This window comes from Amblyomma americanum, chromosome 1, assembly GCF_052857255.1.
Source record: "Amblyomma americanum isolate KBUSLIRL-KWMA chromosome 1, ASM5285725v1, whole genome shotgun sequence".
Taxonomy (NCBI): domain Eukaryota; kingdom Metazoa; phylum Arthropoda; class Arachnida; order Ixodida; family Ixodidae; genus Amblyomma; species Amblyomma americanum.
In genome coordinates this window covers 285,120,600-285,135,885 of record NC_135497.1, presented here as the reverse complement: position 1 = coordinate 285,135,885, position 15,286 = coordinate 285,120,600, and the positions used below count along the sequence as shown (strand labels likewise).

General features: G+C 47.7%; 1 protein-coding gene across 1 annotated transcript in view; it reads right to left on the bottom strand.

Annotated features, from left to right (window-relative positions):
* Nucleotides 1-258: 258 nt before the first annotated feature.
* The window catches only part of LOC144097683 (annexin A4-like), a 45,680-nt gene continuing 30,652 nt past the window's right edge, over nucleotides 259-15,286 (bottom strand). The window contains exons 10-14 of the mRNA XM_077630336.1: nucleotides 11,740-11,929; nucleotides 7,567-7,625; nucleotides 4,747-4,869; nucleotides 2,533-2,597; nucleotides 259-530 (exon numbers count right to left, since the gene is read on the bottom strand). Of these exons, the coding sequence (XP_077486462.1) occupies nucleotides 2,541-2,597; nucleotides 4,747-4,869; nucleotides 7,567-7,625; nucleotides 11,740-11,929 (429 nt within the window). The 3' untranslated portion in view covers nucleotides 259-530; nucleotides 2,533-2,540. The remainder of the gene's footprint in view (nucleotides 531-2,532; nucleotides 2,598-4,746; nucleotides 4,870-7,566; nucleotides 7,626-11,739; nucleotides 11,930-15,286) is intronic.

Genomic DNA, 15,286 nt, shown 5'->3' with positions numbered 1-15,286 from the left:
TCTCTTCCTTGGATGAACACCAGTGCTCTCTGCGTGCTTTGCTCAGCTAGACAAGAGTACACCCAGTGCCCTAACAAAAAATTAAGGCAGTAAGAAAGTCTTGCGACGGATGACGATATACGCATCTTCAGGGTGCTGTAATAAACAAAGCGCCTGGCGCTCGGCTTCAAATGCCGTGACACGCACTTGCACGGAACGCCGTCAATGTTGTAATACTCATCACATCTATTATATTAAAGACGATTCAAGGAGCGGAGGTTCTCGGTTGCTTAAAATCAGCTTTATTTTTCTTTTATTGCTTTTGCACGCGTATTGTTATTGCTTTCCTTAGGCAGTGCTTTTTAATAGTGCGAAAGCGCAGCGGCGTTGATTTTCAGTTCTTCCGAATACTGCCAGACTGTTTCCTAGAGCGAGGCACATTAGCCCTCCCTCTTCACGATGCCCCTGGGCACAGCTGGTTTGTGGACACGCCACCATTTCTCACAAACAGTCGCTAATTTTTGTGCACAGCCCACGTGCGGGTGTTCACCCTGAAAGAAAGCGAAAACAAGTGAGTGCCTTCGCGGGCGTAGTGAAACATTAGAACAGAAGTATTTGTCTTCGATTATTCAGACACCAACAAAAAGATCGATTACTCGGGAGGCCTATTGTTAAGCTGAGCCCTCCTCCACACAACCCCTTCTATTTCTGTTTTAGAGCAATAGCATTAAAAACCGCATAGAGACAAAATGAGTCGTCGGTCCTAAAATTCGCCCATTGGCTGGACAGAGGTGACGTCTTCAGACAGGAGCATTACCATTGGCTGCAGGAAAGTGACATCACCACGCCGGAAGTGAAGTCCATTCTGGTAAAGGCATATACAGCTGCTAATGCTATCACAGTGCGAACACATATTGGGATTAGGTATTTTTTTTCTCTATCTCTGCCTAGTAGGTTTCTGCGCTCAGTGACAATTTATCCCCACTAGAGAGGAGAAGTCTGCCTCTAAATAATGTATATATTTCGTCCTATTGCGAGTGGCCGCCGCCATGGACGTAGTGCGCCCGGCTATCACGGTTAGCGAACCGTTCTTGTGTTCGCGATTATCTCTGGTTATAACCAGGCTTTCTTGTGTCAGCTGCAGCTTCCACTTCAGTGCCGAAAAACCATGATACAAGGTATAACTGTCCGAAGAGTGACGAATGAAACGACTAACGAGTCGTGAGGTCATAAATGGGAAATGACTAAGCTAGAACTCATGAGCATACACATCACCTCGCGCTGACAGACAGCAGCTTTACCGTAACGACAAACAGTCAATAAAAACTCTTTGGCTCTGGTTTTTAGTGCTTACGGACACCTACGCTTCGACTGCACAGCGGATAACAACTATCAAGAATCTTTACCCAAGGGCCCCCTGTCAGGCGGTGGCTACTGCACAGTACATTGCGGGAATTCGGGGAATATGACACCTCGTTCTTATTATACTGAAACAAGCTCTTTCTAAAGCAGATAAATTAAATCAGCGACGTCTAATACAGCAGCAATCACACAATCATGTCTCGAATGGGACGTCGTATGCGTTGAAGTTTCTCAGTGCACTGGCTGTCCTGCCAAATTGCATATGACACGAGGAAACTCCTCCTTGTATCGCACGTTGTACTTACGCATAGAAGAGAAAGGAAGCGATTGAAGCTCATGGGTAAAATATGCTGTATAAGTTACAACGCTACGACGACAGAGTCCGTTCCCAAGACTCGCCTTGACGAGCAAGACCGTCGTATTGACTATCTGCAGGAACGCTTTACTCAGCAACTCGATGCGGCAAGGAAACACGCGCCATGTTTAATTAAGCTGGTTAAATAATTTCCGGCAATTAACTTTTTAACTCTCACAGCCAGGCAATTAGTTCCAATTAGAGATTTGTAGTCGGTCGTTAGTTATAGCCATATCAGTTTTTAGAATTTAGAAAACGCGATGATCCTCGGCACTATGGCTTGACAAAAATTGGCTTCATTGTGCCAAACTACATGCACTTTCGAAAAGCAAGCATGTAAGGCAGCTTTCTCAATGCACGTAACTAGTCAAAAAAGCTAAATTTTGCCAAGCCAAAGGGCCAAAAGTAATCGGGTTTTCTAAATTATAAAAACTGGCCTGGCTGTTACTAACGACCGGCTACAAATCTCTAAGTGCAATAAGTCGCCTAACTCTAATAGTTATAAAGTTAATTGTTAAAAAACAGCTAACCAACTTGATACTAAAAATATTCACCGGTTTTCTGGTGTCCACCAACAGTGGTAATACTATACTGAAAGAGCCATATTTTTAACTCAATAAACCTATTTTTGAGAATTGGTTGAAGTCTTCCCTTAAAGACCTTGTATATAGTTGGTGCTGAGCAGCCTATTCACGCACACACACACACACGCACGCACGCACGCACTGTTTGAACAAGAAAAGAGTGAAGGATTCTCGCGCGAACACAGCCTAAAATGGAGCATTCGCTCAGCCGGAGTGGCAAAAGATTTAAAAACGTTGGTCACAAGTACTCACTTTCAGCATCAATTTCCGTGAATGAGTGCCAGCAGGGCTTTCCTGTAGTCGCCCGAGGTGTCAGACTGCATGCAAAACACCGCGTGCGTCAGACATCAGGGAGCTGTTACTTACCTCTGCCCAACCTGATGTTATTTATGTAAGGAGCATCACTACAACAGCAGGGTCTCATTACTTTTCCCTGTCTCTTCCTTGGACGCACTGCTTGTACCGCGGCGACAACACGAATCCCGAGGTACTATTGTTGCTAGGCAAAAGAAGCCAGTTAAGCAAACGAGTGAACTACAAGACGTCGTTCTACGAATTTCTCAAGCTGCCATAGACCAACGCTCCGGTTTCGCTTTACCGCTACAGACGGGTAAAAAAGTGTCTTCACTCTGATGCATCACAGTTGAATGAACTGGCCACTGGCTTAGCATGTCGTCAATTTTTATTTACGGCACCATCGAGGCCACTTATTCGTTAAAAATTCACGGTTATTTCTGCGAATGATCGAGCCCTCGTGAGCTTCGGTCCCCTTGATCTCAAAGGTTAGGCGTTCGTGATCTGATCTTCCGGAGTGGAAAATGGTCAGGTGAAAAACTCTCCCGATTCCTCACACCCAGTGCAATGCCCTGTCAACAAGTTAGCTTAAGTCGTACACTAATCCGAACACAATAAAAAGAAAACTTGGAAAACTTCTGCGACTATAAATCATGCCCCTTAGATGCTACGGAATTACCAGTCCGGTGATGAGCATTTGTTTTTCAGGTCACTTCGATCCTAACTGCTTATGATGCGACATATCCACGCTTGTCTGCTGCTGCGAAAATCTGGTAACCGTGCTTTCAGTCGATGCTTCGACGGGCAATGTTCTGCTCCGATTTATTTCTCTTCTTTAACAGCTTTATGCCTAGAGATATGGGTTGCACGGATGTGCGTCCTGCATGCACTACTGCCGTGTTGCAGTATAGGCAGTTACAGGCGCTCAACCAAAAATGCGGGTGTTTTTATTCCCGAAGAATCAATATTTGTTGATGGAAATGACAACGTTCATAAGTTCGCTCGTAGAGGTTAACTGCGCTTGCACGAATGCGTCAGCGTTTCACATCAGTCAAGAAAAAAAACGCGATTAACATGAGAAGCACATTACATGGCAAGGTTGATGGTTTGGGGGGTTTAACGTCTCAAAGCGACTCAGGCTATGAGGGACGCCGTAGTGAAGGGCTCCGGAAATTTCAACCACCTGGGGTTCTTTAGTGTGCACTGACATCGCACAGTACACGGGCCTCTAGAATTTCGCCTCGATCGAAATTCGACTAGCGCGGCCGGGATCGAACCCTCGTCTTTCGGCTCAGCAGCCGGGTGCCGTAACCACTGAGCCACCGCGGCGGCCCACACGACAAGGATACCGCTTAGTAATAATATTAACAATAATAGTGATAGTATAAATGGGTGTTAGGAAAGAAACGATGCTGCAATCGCCTCACTCAGGGTGAACACCCTAACGTCCCTGTGTGGTAATGGGATGAAAAATGGGGAGAAAAGAGTCGCCGCGTTTAAGGACTTCGGATTAGTTTCGACACTGTAGGGTTCTGTAACGTGAACTGACACCACATAACAAACGGTCCTCTAGTATTTCGCCTCCATGCAACCTCGGCCGCAGCGAGCGTATTTCGGTGGAGGCAAAACGAAAAACACACCCGTACGCAATGCACGTTAAAGAACCCCAGGTGATCGGAACGCGCCAACTTATATGCTCAAGCGGCTGCCGACCTGATGACACGAATTATGGACTGCAACGCAAACTTGAACCAGAAAGACCACTAGGAATGTTACCACGGACAAGCCGCATCTTACGGCTTGCGGTGTTTACTGTGGTCTCAAAAGTGGTTGTGCGCGGCGCTCGTCCAGTAAAGAGCCCCCTCTTAAGTCTTGTAACGATTCACCAGTCTTGCATGCTTTATGTAGACACTGTCGACAGCTCTGCACGCCACACACAGCTTCCAAAGATCGAACGGTAATTAACCGCACTATTTCTGAACAACAGAACTATGCGTCAGGAAAAGGTCGCTGTTCCATCTATTTCACATGGAAAAGTCCCTGTAACAGGTTAACCTGATTCATTCGGGCCGTCCGTACAACGAAGGCGCATGTCATTTCTGACAACTTTGATGCAGAGCACACGGCCATGCTCTTGTAGCCAGGGGTGCTTTGTGTCTACTGCGCTCCTACCTGAATGAAGTTATCGAGCGATGTCTTGTAGGTCCTGGAAAACTCTTCCTTGATTTGGACCATATCGACTTCGCACCTGGATACGATTATCCTAATTACGGCTTTGTCTGAAGTTCCCATTCCCTGCAACGTAAAACCGGAAGTCATGTTCTGAGCTTGCGGCAATCTGAGCTTCCAGGCTCTACTCGAATTGCGCGGAGCCACCGACAACATAAGAGGTGGCGCCGGCTTTCATGGTGGTCTATGCGATCAGCTTGCTTTGTAGCACAAAGAAAACAGATAATAATGCTCTGCAAAGGGGCCTTAATTCTATGCTTCCTACGTTAAGCTGGGCCCAGCCCGTTCTATACCACTCCTCGTGGAAGTGCCGAAAGGCCTCCGTTAACCACCTACACTCCACGCCACTACCTCTTAATTCATGGGAAGCTCCTCTGTATAGCCCTAGCTTGAGCGATCAGCAGCGGCTGATCGCGCGGACCAGCAGGACAGCAGAAGCTATTGGAGCACAAGACTAAGCACCCCGATCAAGAGAAACGGCCCCCCAGTCACCATCCTAAAAATCAAAGTTGTTCACAACCACCAGCAAGCTTGGAAAGAACAGAGGCATTGTAAACCAGCGCAGTATAGCAGGCAATGATCTTGGGTGCATGAAACCCGAAACTGCAGCAAAGGTAGGCCGGATGTGGTGAGTGCGGAAGCGCTCTCCCTGGTAGACCAAGGCAAAGGTCAGTAGCAAGTGCTTTCAAGACAGGGATAACTTGCAGGTCTGGTTGGGGTGAAGGACGGAGCATTGAAGGCAGTTTTACTTATAAGCTCCGATGCTAACCTTGGGTTGTGTTTCATGCGTGCATGCCGGCTAAACTGCAGCGCTATCTTTCAGAGTGGCTAAAAGAAGTTGACTGCGTGCACATTAGTTTTATTCATTTATTGGTGTCAGTGTCGATACGTCACCTGAACGTTTAACTTGCGAGGTTAGAGGAAAACAGCAGAAAGACTGAATCAAGACGTCTCAGCATGAAATAAGCACTTTATTGACGTTTATCCTACCCTTTCGCAAATATAAAAAGAGCGTCCGCCTTTTGGGAAAACCTCGTCTAGGAAGGCTTACGCAATATTTGTTGCATTTACATAACTTGCGCTGGCCTTTAACGACAGAGATTCACAGTGGTGATCCCTACTGCTCTCCCTGAAAACTAATTCTCGCTCGTTTCATCCTGCTCACGCTAAAACGCGCCGTATTCAAACCAGGCATTCTTTCGGGGAACTTTTTGGACTATATGCATGCTTCAGCTTCACCTGAAAAAAAAAAAGCGGCTACTGCATGATAAAAAGAATTTTCGACTGAACATTTTCAAGATGCTTCATAATGCTTGACGTAGCCTTTCAGGTATCCGCAGCCGAGGAAGTTTTGTTTAATAATATGGAAAAGAGTGATGAATAAACGAATAAATATACTTGTGCTGACGCCAGATGAGTGGAAATGGTGTCAGGTTTGCTCCATGTTTATACAACCATCACTTCCCCCTTCTTTAATTGAGTAGAAACTGCGCACACTCCGTCCAAGTGAAATTAGAGCTCAGCTTCTTTCATGTGCGCGTTTCTAAGGCATGTAAAGTAGATTTGCTGTCTTTGCTGATAGTTCAAGCTACGCGCATGATGCAAGCTGTCCGTTCACCATGAAAAGGAGTGAGACGCCTTTGTAGCTCTGGCGATCCTACACACGAAACCGTGAGGCCCGTCGATCCCGGAAGCTTTCAGAAGCTTCGAAGATCAAACAGGCTTATCTGTTTAGCTATGGTGTCAAACCGGTCCCTTATTGATTACTCTCATTGCTAACGTATAGTGACCGGCCTCATCCATTACATCAAACGGCACTTGACAATGCAAATTACGTGAAAAAAAGAATTGAGGCAAACTTGAGCTCCGCCCTTAAAGGTGTGACGCAATCGAGTTAATGGGTCCCGTCAGCGGTTCCTCTTGCCCACGCAGACACGGAGACTGCTTCCTCTATCACAATTACAATCAGTATGTGAAAGACCACCCGGCATGCATATAAAGCCCCACTCTAACCAAGCGGCGCAAACATGCCTGCGTGGCCTGGGAGCAGCTGTCTCAATCGCAACCAAAGGGTTAGAGCAATTCATTTCGCTTTATATACTTACATGCCTTAAAGGCATTCGAGTCATGTTGCTACGTTTAAATCACCAGTTTTCCGTTTTAATCATTTTTAAATCCCGCTGCTCCACGTGCGGCATTTTCACCTTTTCAACCAATCCGCAGTTTCTCGACGCAACGCCAATGGAGTACACCGGATTTTCCGTTGAAGGTGACTCTTAACGCGGTCGCGTTAATAGTAACTGCATCATCAAGAAAACCGAATGCAACATTGGACTTGGTCGGCCTATCAGCCATGCACGAGTGATAATATATCGCCGGGGGGGTTGCATTACAGAGTTTATTATGAAGTGAATGTGACTTTCGGGATAAATGTAGAGGTTTGAGGACGTAGCGTGTGACGTTATAATTACAGAATAAGCGACATCGTGGCAAAAGCTTTGAAAACGAAGCTGGCTGCTGCCGCACAACATTTCGCACAGCGAAAGCAGATTGCGGACAGATTACACGCGTTGATTTTAAACTTCCTCCAGATTCACATCGGTCAACCGCATGAAGTTTTCTCGCATGTTTTTTTACAAGTCACGTATAGCGCCGCGCGTAACAAGGCAGAACGGCCGTCTTGCGCCTTATCCGCGAAACGTAAATGGACGCAACTGAGTTATGAAGAATACCTTGCATTTTGCGCCACGGAAGTTCACTCACCTTCATGCCCCTGTAGAGCTTTTCAGCAAAGTAGAACGGGATGTTGTACACGCATTTGACTGCAGAGAAAAAAACAACGTTTACGCTACGTCGCGTAATGGGCTAAACGCAGCGACAGCCGAGCTACATACGCGCACTGTATATCTTTTTTTTGTCTTCGGGCGACGTTTGCCAGCGCCACCAATGCTAGAATTAAGGCTACACGACCTCGACATCATGCTTCCATTGTGTTTTCCCTCACCCGCGGCCTGTAGTAGGAGAGCAGATTGTCTGGGAACTGCGAGCTCCCCTTCCCTAGCGACGTCTATATAGCAGTAGCACACTGCCAGAATCCGCCACGCTTTCGGGCGGCACCATTGCGGTAAGCTAGCGGAATCCGGTGCTGCGAGCGTTGCAAACTTGTCGCCTACTGTAAAGATGCTGCAAGGCCCGGAGCTTTTTCGACGTTACGGGGCTAGAATGCTTAGTTTGAGCACCGCGGGTCGGTGCTGCAGAACACAGTTGCGGCGCCGTCGGATGCGTTGCTCTTTAAACATGATTTAGTGCGAAAAAACTACATTTTTGAAGCGGGCCAACTACTGCGTTTTTCGCATTCGGACGCCTACAGGCACTTTCCGTCCACAGACGCCGCCATCTTCTCGGTTAACGACGCGAACCGAGGATACCAAGCTCGGTTCACGATAACCGTGGTTAGCGGCGAAACTGCGGTTTGATCCGCAGTTTGAACAGCAGTAACCACAGTTAGCGAGAACAGCGATTACCTAAACCCCAATTAAGCGCGCCCATATGACAAGGGTATTAGGCGAAGCTGGCCTAGCGAGGAGGACAGGCGGGAAAGGGTAGACGGAGAAATGCGCCATGGGAGTAGGCACGAAGGTCGGAGTGAACGAAGAAAGAAAGCGATGCCGTGGCTTGCCGAGGCTCCGGTGGCTAGCTCGTAGCGGAGGCAGGGCAGATGGAGAGGTTAGCGCGATGGTTGAACAAGGCGAAGAGGAGGATTGCTAGACACGGCAGTGGAGCATATCATGTAACAGCAGCCGCAGCAGTCGCAGGAGGCTTGCGAACGCCGCAACAACTCAGCTGTGGAACTTAATGGCGCGTTGACGAGGTGCGAAGAGGACGAGACCACGACAGATGTTCGCGAAAAGTTAGCGCCGTGAGCTGCTCGTAGATCCGACATGCATCGGGAAAATCGAAAGCGTGTTGATATCCGAGCTGAACGTGCAAGACCGCACCGCTATCTGTGGGGCTGGCTCATGAATTGGGGAAGCACAGTGGCCAAACGAGTTCGAAACAAGTACCCAAAACGTGCTCGGAACAAGCAGGCCAAAGCCAAGTACCTAAACATACTCGGAAAGAGGGGCGAAGCCAACTATACTAAAAGTGCGCGAAACATAAAAGCAAAGCCAAGTAGCAATTTGCCTGTCAGGTTGGCTCGTCGATTGCATAAAATGTCTGTAAAAATGTTTGTGCAAGTGCTGCCGTCCTCGTTGCATGCATGCGTCAGACCGACCTTACCTGCCGGAAACGCCGCTAACTGCAGCCAGCTTTCGCTGGTCAATGCGCTAAGCCATTAAACCGGTACCTCTGCTAACTTTTTTTTACCTCAATCTACTATTTGTCTTGATATATACATATATTAAAGAAGGAGTAACACCTTACTATTGCGCTCTTCGTGGTTTTCCCTCAACTCTATTGCAGAAAAAATGTTTGCAAGTAGCATATTCTGGGCACAATAGAAATAAGTGTTTCGCGCGCAGAATTTTTTCCTATAGCTACTGGACGTAAGGCTTAGTTTCATGGCTTGATCGCCACTTCGTGCTCACGAGTTGTCCACGCGTGTGCACGACGAAGTTTTTCCGTTCAGCGTAGCTTGCCGCGTGCACAAAGCTACGACGAGAACAACCCCTGAATCGCTCAGTACAGCGCCTCTTGCATCGCAGCGAGGAGGTTACCATCGAAAGTGTTGCCTATCAAAACATTTCTCAACAGTCGCTTGCAAAAGCACTGCCCACGATGTCTAGCTAGTGTTGTTTCCCCGACCCGCACGTACGCACCCGTTAGAAAATATTACTGGCGCATAACAGCGTCTTCGCGCATACCCTACGGCGCGATGCCTGCCGTCGACATCCGATAGAGAGAGTATGCACGCTTGTCAATTGATGTAAGGCGATTCTTCAAGCGTGAGACCTTACGAGCATCTGATTTTTTTTTTCGAGCGGGAACTTTGGCATAAAAGCAGTGAAAGAGTTTGTATATCATTTTTTGAGAATACTGTGAAACGTGTGCGCATTACTACTGTGCGGAATTTACCGAAGGCCACACGCATGTCTGATCGCGCTTTGCTCGTCGAGGACTGTGCACTAGGTCCTTGTGAACATTCTTACGCACCGTTAAGTTTTATTTCACCGTTGTAGGCCCGCCTTACCGCTAGGCGGCGCTCAAACTCTGTACTCGCTAGGGTGTCTCGTCTTCCCAACGCTGGCTTCTGTCAGCATTTTCTCGCGGCTCTACTCTTTTAGAGCAGTTATTACAGCATTCGAAGAAAAAAGGTGTAAGCAGATAAAGACACCACACACATCTATTTAGCAACCTCTACTCTTAGAGCAGCCATACCAGTTTTCAGTGGCCAGAGCACATCTACGTGATAACACAACGCAGAAATTTGTCCAAGTATATGTATAAGCCTGTACAACTATCTGCAACAATCACCTAGAAACCATAGCCCTAAGTGAAACAATAGCATATAAAAGCAAACTCATTCCGTCCCCTTCGCATCAGCTGATCTGCACCATTTGCATTTCCTTTTTCTGCTTCGATTGTTCTGAGGTTGCCAATATAATCATTTAAATTCTGTCACGGTGGTTCTTTTGAAACAGGCTAAGCTATTGCAGTTTTCTTTTCGGTGTTTAACATTTTTCGCCCTCCTTGTTATAGGTGGCCGGCGCCAGTTGTTACCATGGTTTCTAGCTATTCAGCAACGCCTTTCCAAGCCAAGCCGCGGCTGAGCCACAATGAGTTAAACATTTACTGATTCATCCTCCTTACGGCCGACCATCTAGACCAACGTATTTAGGGGAATCCCCGAAGGTGCAGTCGATTGCAATGAAAAAAGTAGTTAACACGCTAGCATACCCACTTGAGCGCTGCCGTTCATTTACAATGAAAACTATACAGCAGCTGTGCTTTGTGGTTATACGACTGCACTCAGTTGGAGATAGTATTCAATAATTGCTCCCTTGATTGGGATAATTTTGCACACATCGCCCAGATCATTGTTTTATAATTTAGCCGTTTTGCCGCCAACAGAAACGTGTGCCACCAAGAGCAGTAAGGAATTCAGCCTCCACTTCAAATATCACGGTGTACTGGCTTTAGTTATCCTGCTATCCTCGACGTTTTCCGGTGTCAGCTGGTTTCGAGACAGCTCTTTTTCATGCGTCCTATGCAGAAAGACTTCCAAGCTGAGAGCCATTCATTGGTGTGCTTCAGAGAGATGTGACGTGGTTACGCAGGCGAATGATCTAGAACTCCCAAACAGTGCTCTTCGGATCAAACGAGCCACGTCATCCCCGTTGACACGCCATCTGAGAACAAATTAGTGACTGGGTGCTCAGTTGTGAAATACAATGTCTATTGTAGTGAACCTCTGTTGTGTAGCGTGAGCTACACTGGATGAGGTTGACCAGTTTCGCGTGGCTCCTGGAGAGCCGTGCTGCGCATGCGCGAGAATCAATGACGTCACACGGCACACAGCTGGCGCGCCGGAGCCGCCGCCGCGCGCGCCTCGCCGGTCTGCGCATTCCAGAAGAGTGTCTTCACAGCCGCGGCAGACGCACTGGCGCCGGCGCGTGCCCAGCTGTGCGCCTCCGTTGCGCATTAGCCAAGACTGACGCTGCGCCGGAGCCGCTTGATAGCGCCTCTCAATTTGTGCGCATACGCAGAGGTATCAGTGGGGATATACATATAGCGGGGCGTTTGCCAGCGTGGTATATCCATGGAGAAGGAGAGCGAAATTGCTTCTCAGCGGCTCAGCGCAGCTCACACTACGTATATCCTGGCATAGCGAAGCTAAGCCACTGCTAATTTTTTTTGGCCAAAACAATATCACAGAGCCACTGTGCACGCGGTGCAAAACGCAGACCTTGTTCGGGAACTTTAATGTTGACCCACCGATAGCGAGAAATCCTTTCCGCAGGTCCCCGCTCATCTCTCTCGTGATGGCCTCGATGATGGTGTGGTTAGTCAGGCCGTTGTACTCACGAAACACAAGCAGCAGTTGCTCGTAACTTTGGCTGGCCAAGATCTGCTGGAACACGGACTCGTCAGTTCCCCAGCGCTGAACGCCGGCCTGCTGCAAATGCTGCACGAAACGCGTGAGACGGGGTCGTGGGTGGATATGCATCGTATACAGTGGGCCAGGCCCAAGGAACGACAGTTCTCAAAGCGTAAGCACACCTCATTGTGGACATACTGCATATGAGTATAGCACTGAGTACGTGTGTCCTCTTTTTAAGCAAGGATTTACGCAAGAGTAGCCGTCCAAAGTATAAGCCGAAGCAGATTTTCAGGGAAGACACAACATGCGTAAGCACGGTTTGACATCGAGACAGGCTTGTATCGACACAGAGACGTCCGCTTCAAAAATCTCAGCGCGCTTGGAGAGGAGAAACGTATCAAAGATGAGTTGTTCTGGACGGCAGGAAGTGCTCTAACTCACAGAAAAGATGGCGCATCTTTTTTCGCATAGGTAACTGGCCAGGCAACCCTGGCATATTACCATGCCACAGAGTTTGCACGCAGCTCGTAAGCAACTCACGTGACTATGGATACAAGCTGCGCTGCACATATCCGAGGTACTGGACATTTGTGAATGAGTACTAGAAAATAGATATTGAGGCAGTCGCCCTGGGTAAACCGTGACTTACCACTAACATCAGGATATTGTGAGAATAGTGGTCGTGAAAGCCTGAATCGCATGCTGTAGAAATATTGAAGGTGCCACAGGCGGTAACAGGAGGATAGGGAAAAGGGGCCTCCTGGTACAACTGCGGTGCTGTCGATTCCATGGATATGGCCCGAACGGCAAACAATGACACATGCGCCGATATATTTGTGCGAATGGAGGCATCTCCAGAAGGTTGGATTAAACACGATGCCACGCAAACGTAAAAAAAGTCCCCAAGGCCTTTTTCTGCACCCGGCAAATGAAGAATACAACAGCTATAGCTTGTCCCCGTCCTGACACGCCAGGCTCCTCAGACACCGAGTGGGGCAGCACGCCTATAACTGGACAGGTCAGCTTTATCGAACGGCCGAAAGCTCAGCTAAAATAGCATTGGACTGTGTTTCAAGCTCGTTTGCATCAGAACCCTTACCGAAGCTTTTCTGAAGGGCTTTGTTGCGATGAAACGCATCAGCTTGCCTCGACCTGCTCATAACACCGTCGGTAATGTCATGAGCCCCGGGTTGAAACAACATGGCTAAAAATTCTATTACCTCGCGAGAGGGTATGCCAGCGTCAAGTACACACAGGAGATATTCTTCCTTTCTTTATAGAATGTTTTATTGAAAGTTTATGATTTTATATAGAGTTTTATAAATAAATGACAGGTCTACAAAACAGCAAAATGATCTAACATAGACCAACACTGAACTGAAACGAAAGAAGGTGTAGTGGCATAGCTGTCGCCGGGAGGGGGGGGGGGGGGGGCAACAACCGGTGGTACGGCCCGGAGGAATGCATGCTAAGAAGTTTTCAGCCTTCACAGTCCGCGTTTGAGGTCTTCCCTTTTTTACCAAAATCGGAGTACGCCCAGCCCATAGAAGCAGATGTAAGCGAACTTTCCAGAGTAATATGCTAATTTTGCAGCAAACATATGAAAGGGCATGTTATCAGATGTTGAGTACTTTAAAAAAATGAAAAGTATGAAGCGTTATTTCGAAGCCCAAATCTCTTTAAAACCTCAAGATAAATGTGTGGTGTCATGCCAGACATACACCTCAGACCGTTCAGGCGCCCTAACTTCCATGTGTTTCTCCCAATTGGACACGCTTCTTGTGTAGTCCGTCCCGCTGCCGTGTGCACTACATTTGCTTGAAAACATTGTGGCTCAAATTAGATATCCTAGACAGTTCTACATGAAATGTAGTTCTCAAACGGGCATTTGAAGCGAACCGCACGCCTTAGCTATACTATACTCTAGCGGACAACGGCACCGCCGATACCCTCAGCTGCCCCCAGAGTCCACGAGCGCCGCTCATGCTAATAAACACGGTGTTGATCTGTTATCAGTTCTGCAGAAGACAGTAAGAGAAACGATGCACTTTGCCTCTTGAAATGAGACAACCGGATCGGCATGCGAAAGCAACGAAGGGAAGGACATCGTCCCAGTTTGTGTGGTTAGATGCTGTATACATAGATATGTCTCCAAGAGTGCAGTTGAACCGCCCGATGAGACAAAAACATCGGACGTGGGAAACAGAACGGCAGAATTGAGTAGAGAGTCAAAATAGCGGGTTACAACGACCGACGACACATCTTGATTGACGAAAATAACCTGACACAGATGATGGAGGGCATTGGGGTCACAGTAGAGGTCTCTGCCTCTAGTAACTTGCGGGTGCAAAGTTCAAGGTTGCTGTTGAAGTTTCAGGTAACCCGCATCTCCACCATTTCTACTAGGAGGTTTATTTACAGTGCTCGATGCCAGGGGATTAGAGATGTACACAGCGCGCTGTACCCCGAGCCAAGACGCGAACTCTCTGCCTCCTCCTGAATGAATGAATGAATGAATGAATGAATGAATGAATGAATGAATGAATGAAAGGGTTTTGCCGATCTTTGACGCGAAGTAACTGCTGCGCAAAAAGGACAAAGATAGCGAAGAAATAAATCACAAAAAGCGCGTACTTTCGACTTTCTCGGAAAAAGCCCGTGGTACTAAAAATATGCTTCAGTAAAACTTGTCGGGCTAGTTGGTTTGTTGTTTTTCGCAAAGCAACTGCTGCGCGAAAGGGACAAAGACGGCGAAGAAACACAACACACACAATCACAGACTTTCAACATTGTGTATGTAGTTAGTAGGTATGCTATTCTGTGTGCTGTGTTCACCGTTCTTGTGCCTTTCTCGCAGCTGTTACTTTGCGTCATATAATGTACCAACTATCCCGAGAAGGCTTTCTGAGGCCTACCTTACATTGTACCATGACCTGGCCCCAGTTTCTGATCGTGTGTGTGTGTGTGTGTGTGTGTGTGTGTGTGTGTGTGTGTGTGTGTGTGTGTGTGTGTGTGTGTGTGTGTGTGTGTGTGTGTGTGTGTGTGTGTGTGTGTGTGTGTGTGTGTGTGTGTGTGTGTGTGTGTGTGTGTGTGTGTGTGTGTGTGTGTGTGTGTGTGTGTGTGTGTGTGTGTGTGTGTGTGTGTGTGTGTGTGTGTGTGTGTGTGTGTGTGTGTGTGTGTGTGTGTGTGTGTGTGTGTGTGTGTGTGTGTGTGTGTGTGTGTGTGTGTGTGTGTGTGTGTGTGTGTGTGTGTGTGTGTGTGTGTGTGTGTGTGTGTGTGTGTGTGTGTGTGTGTGTGTGTGTGTGTGTGTGTGTGTGTGTGTGTGTGTGTGTGTGTGTGTGTGTGTGTGTGTGTGTGTGTGTGTGTGTGTGTGTGTGTGTGTGTGTGTGTGTGTGTGTGTGTGTGTGTGTGTGTGTGTGTGTGTGTGTGTGTGTGTGTGTG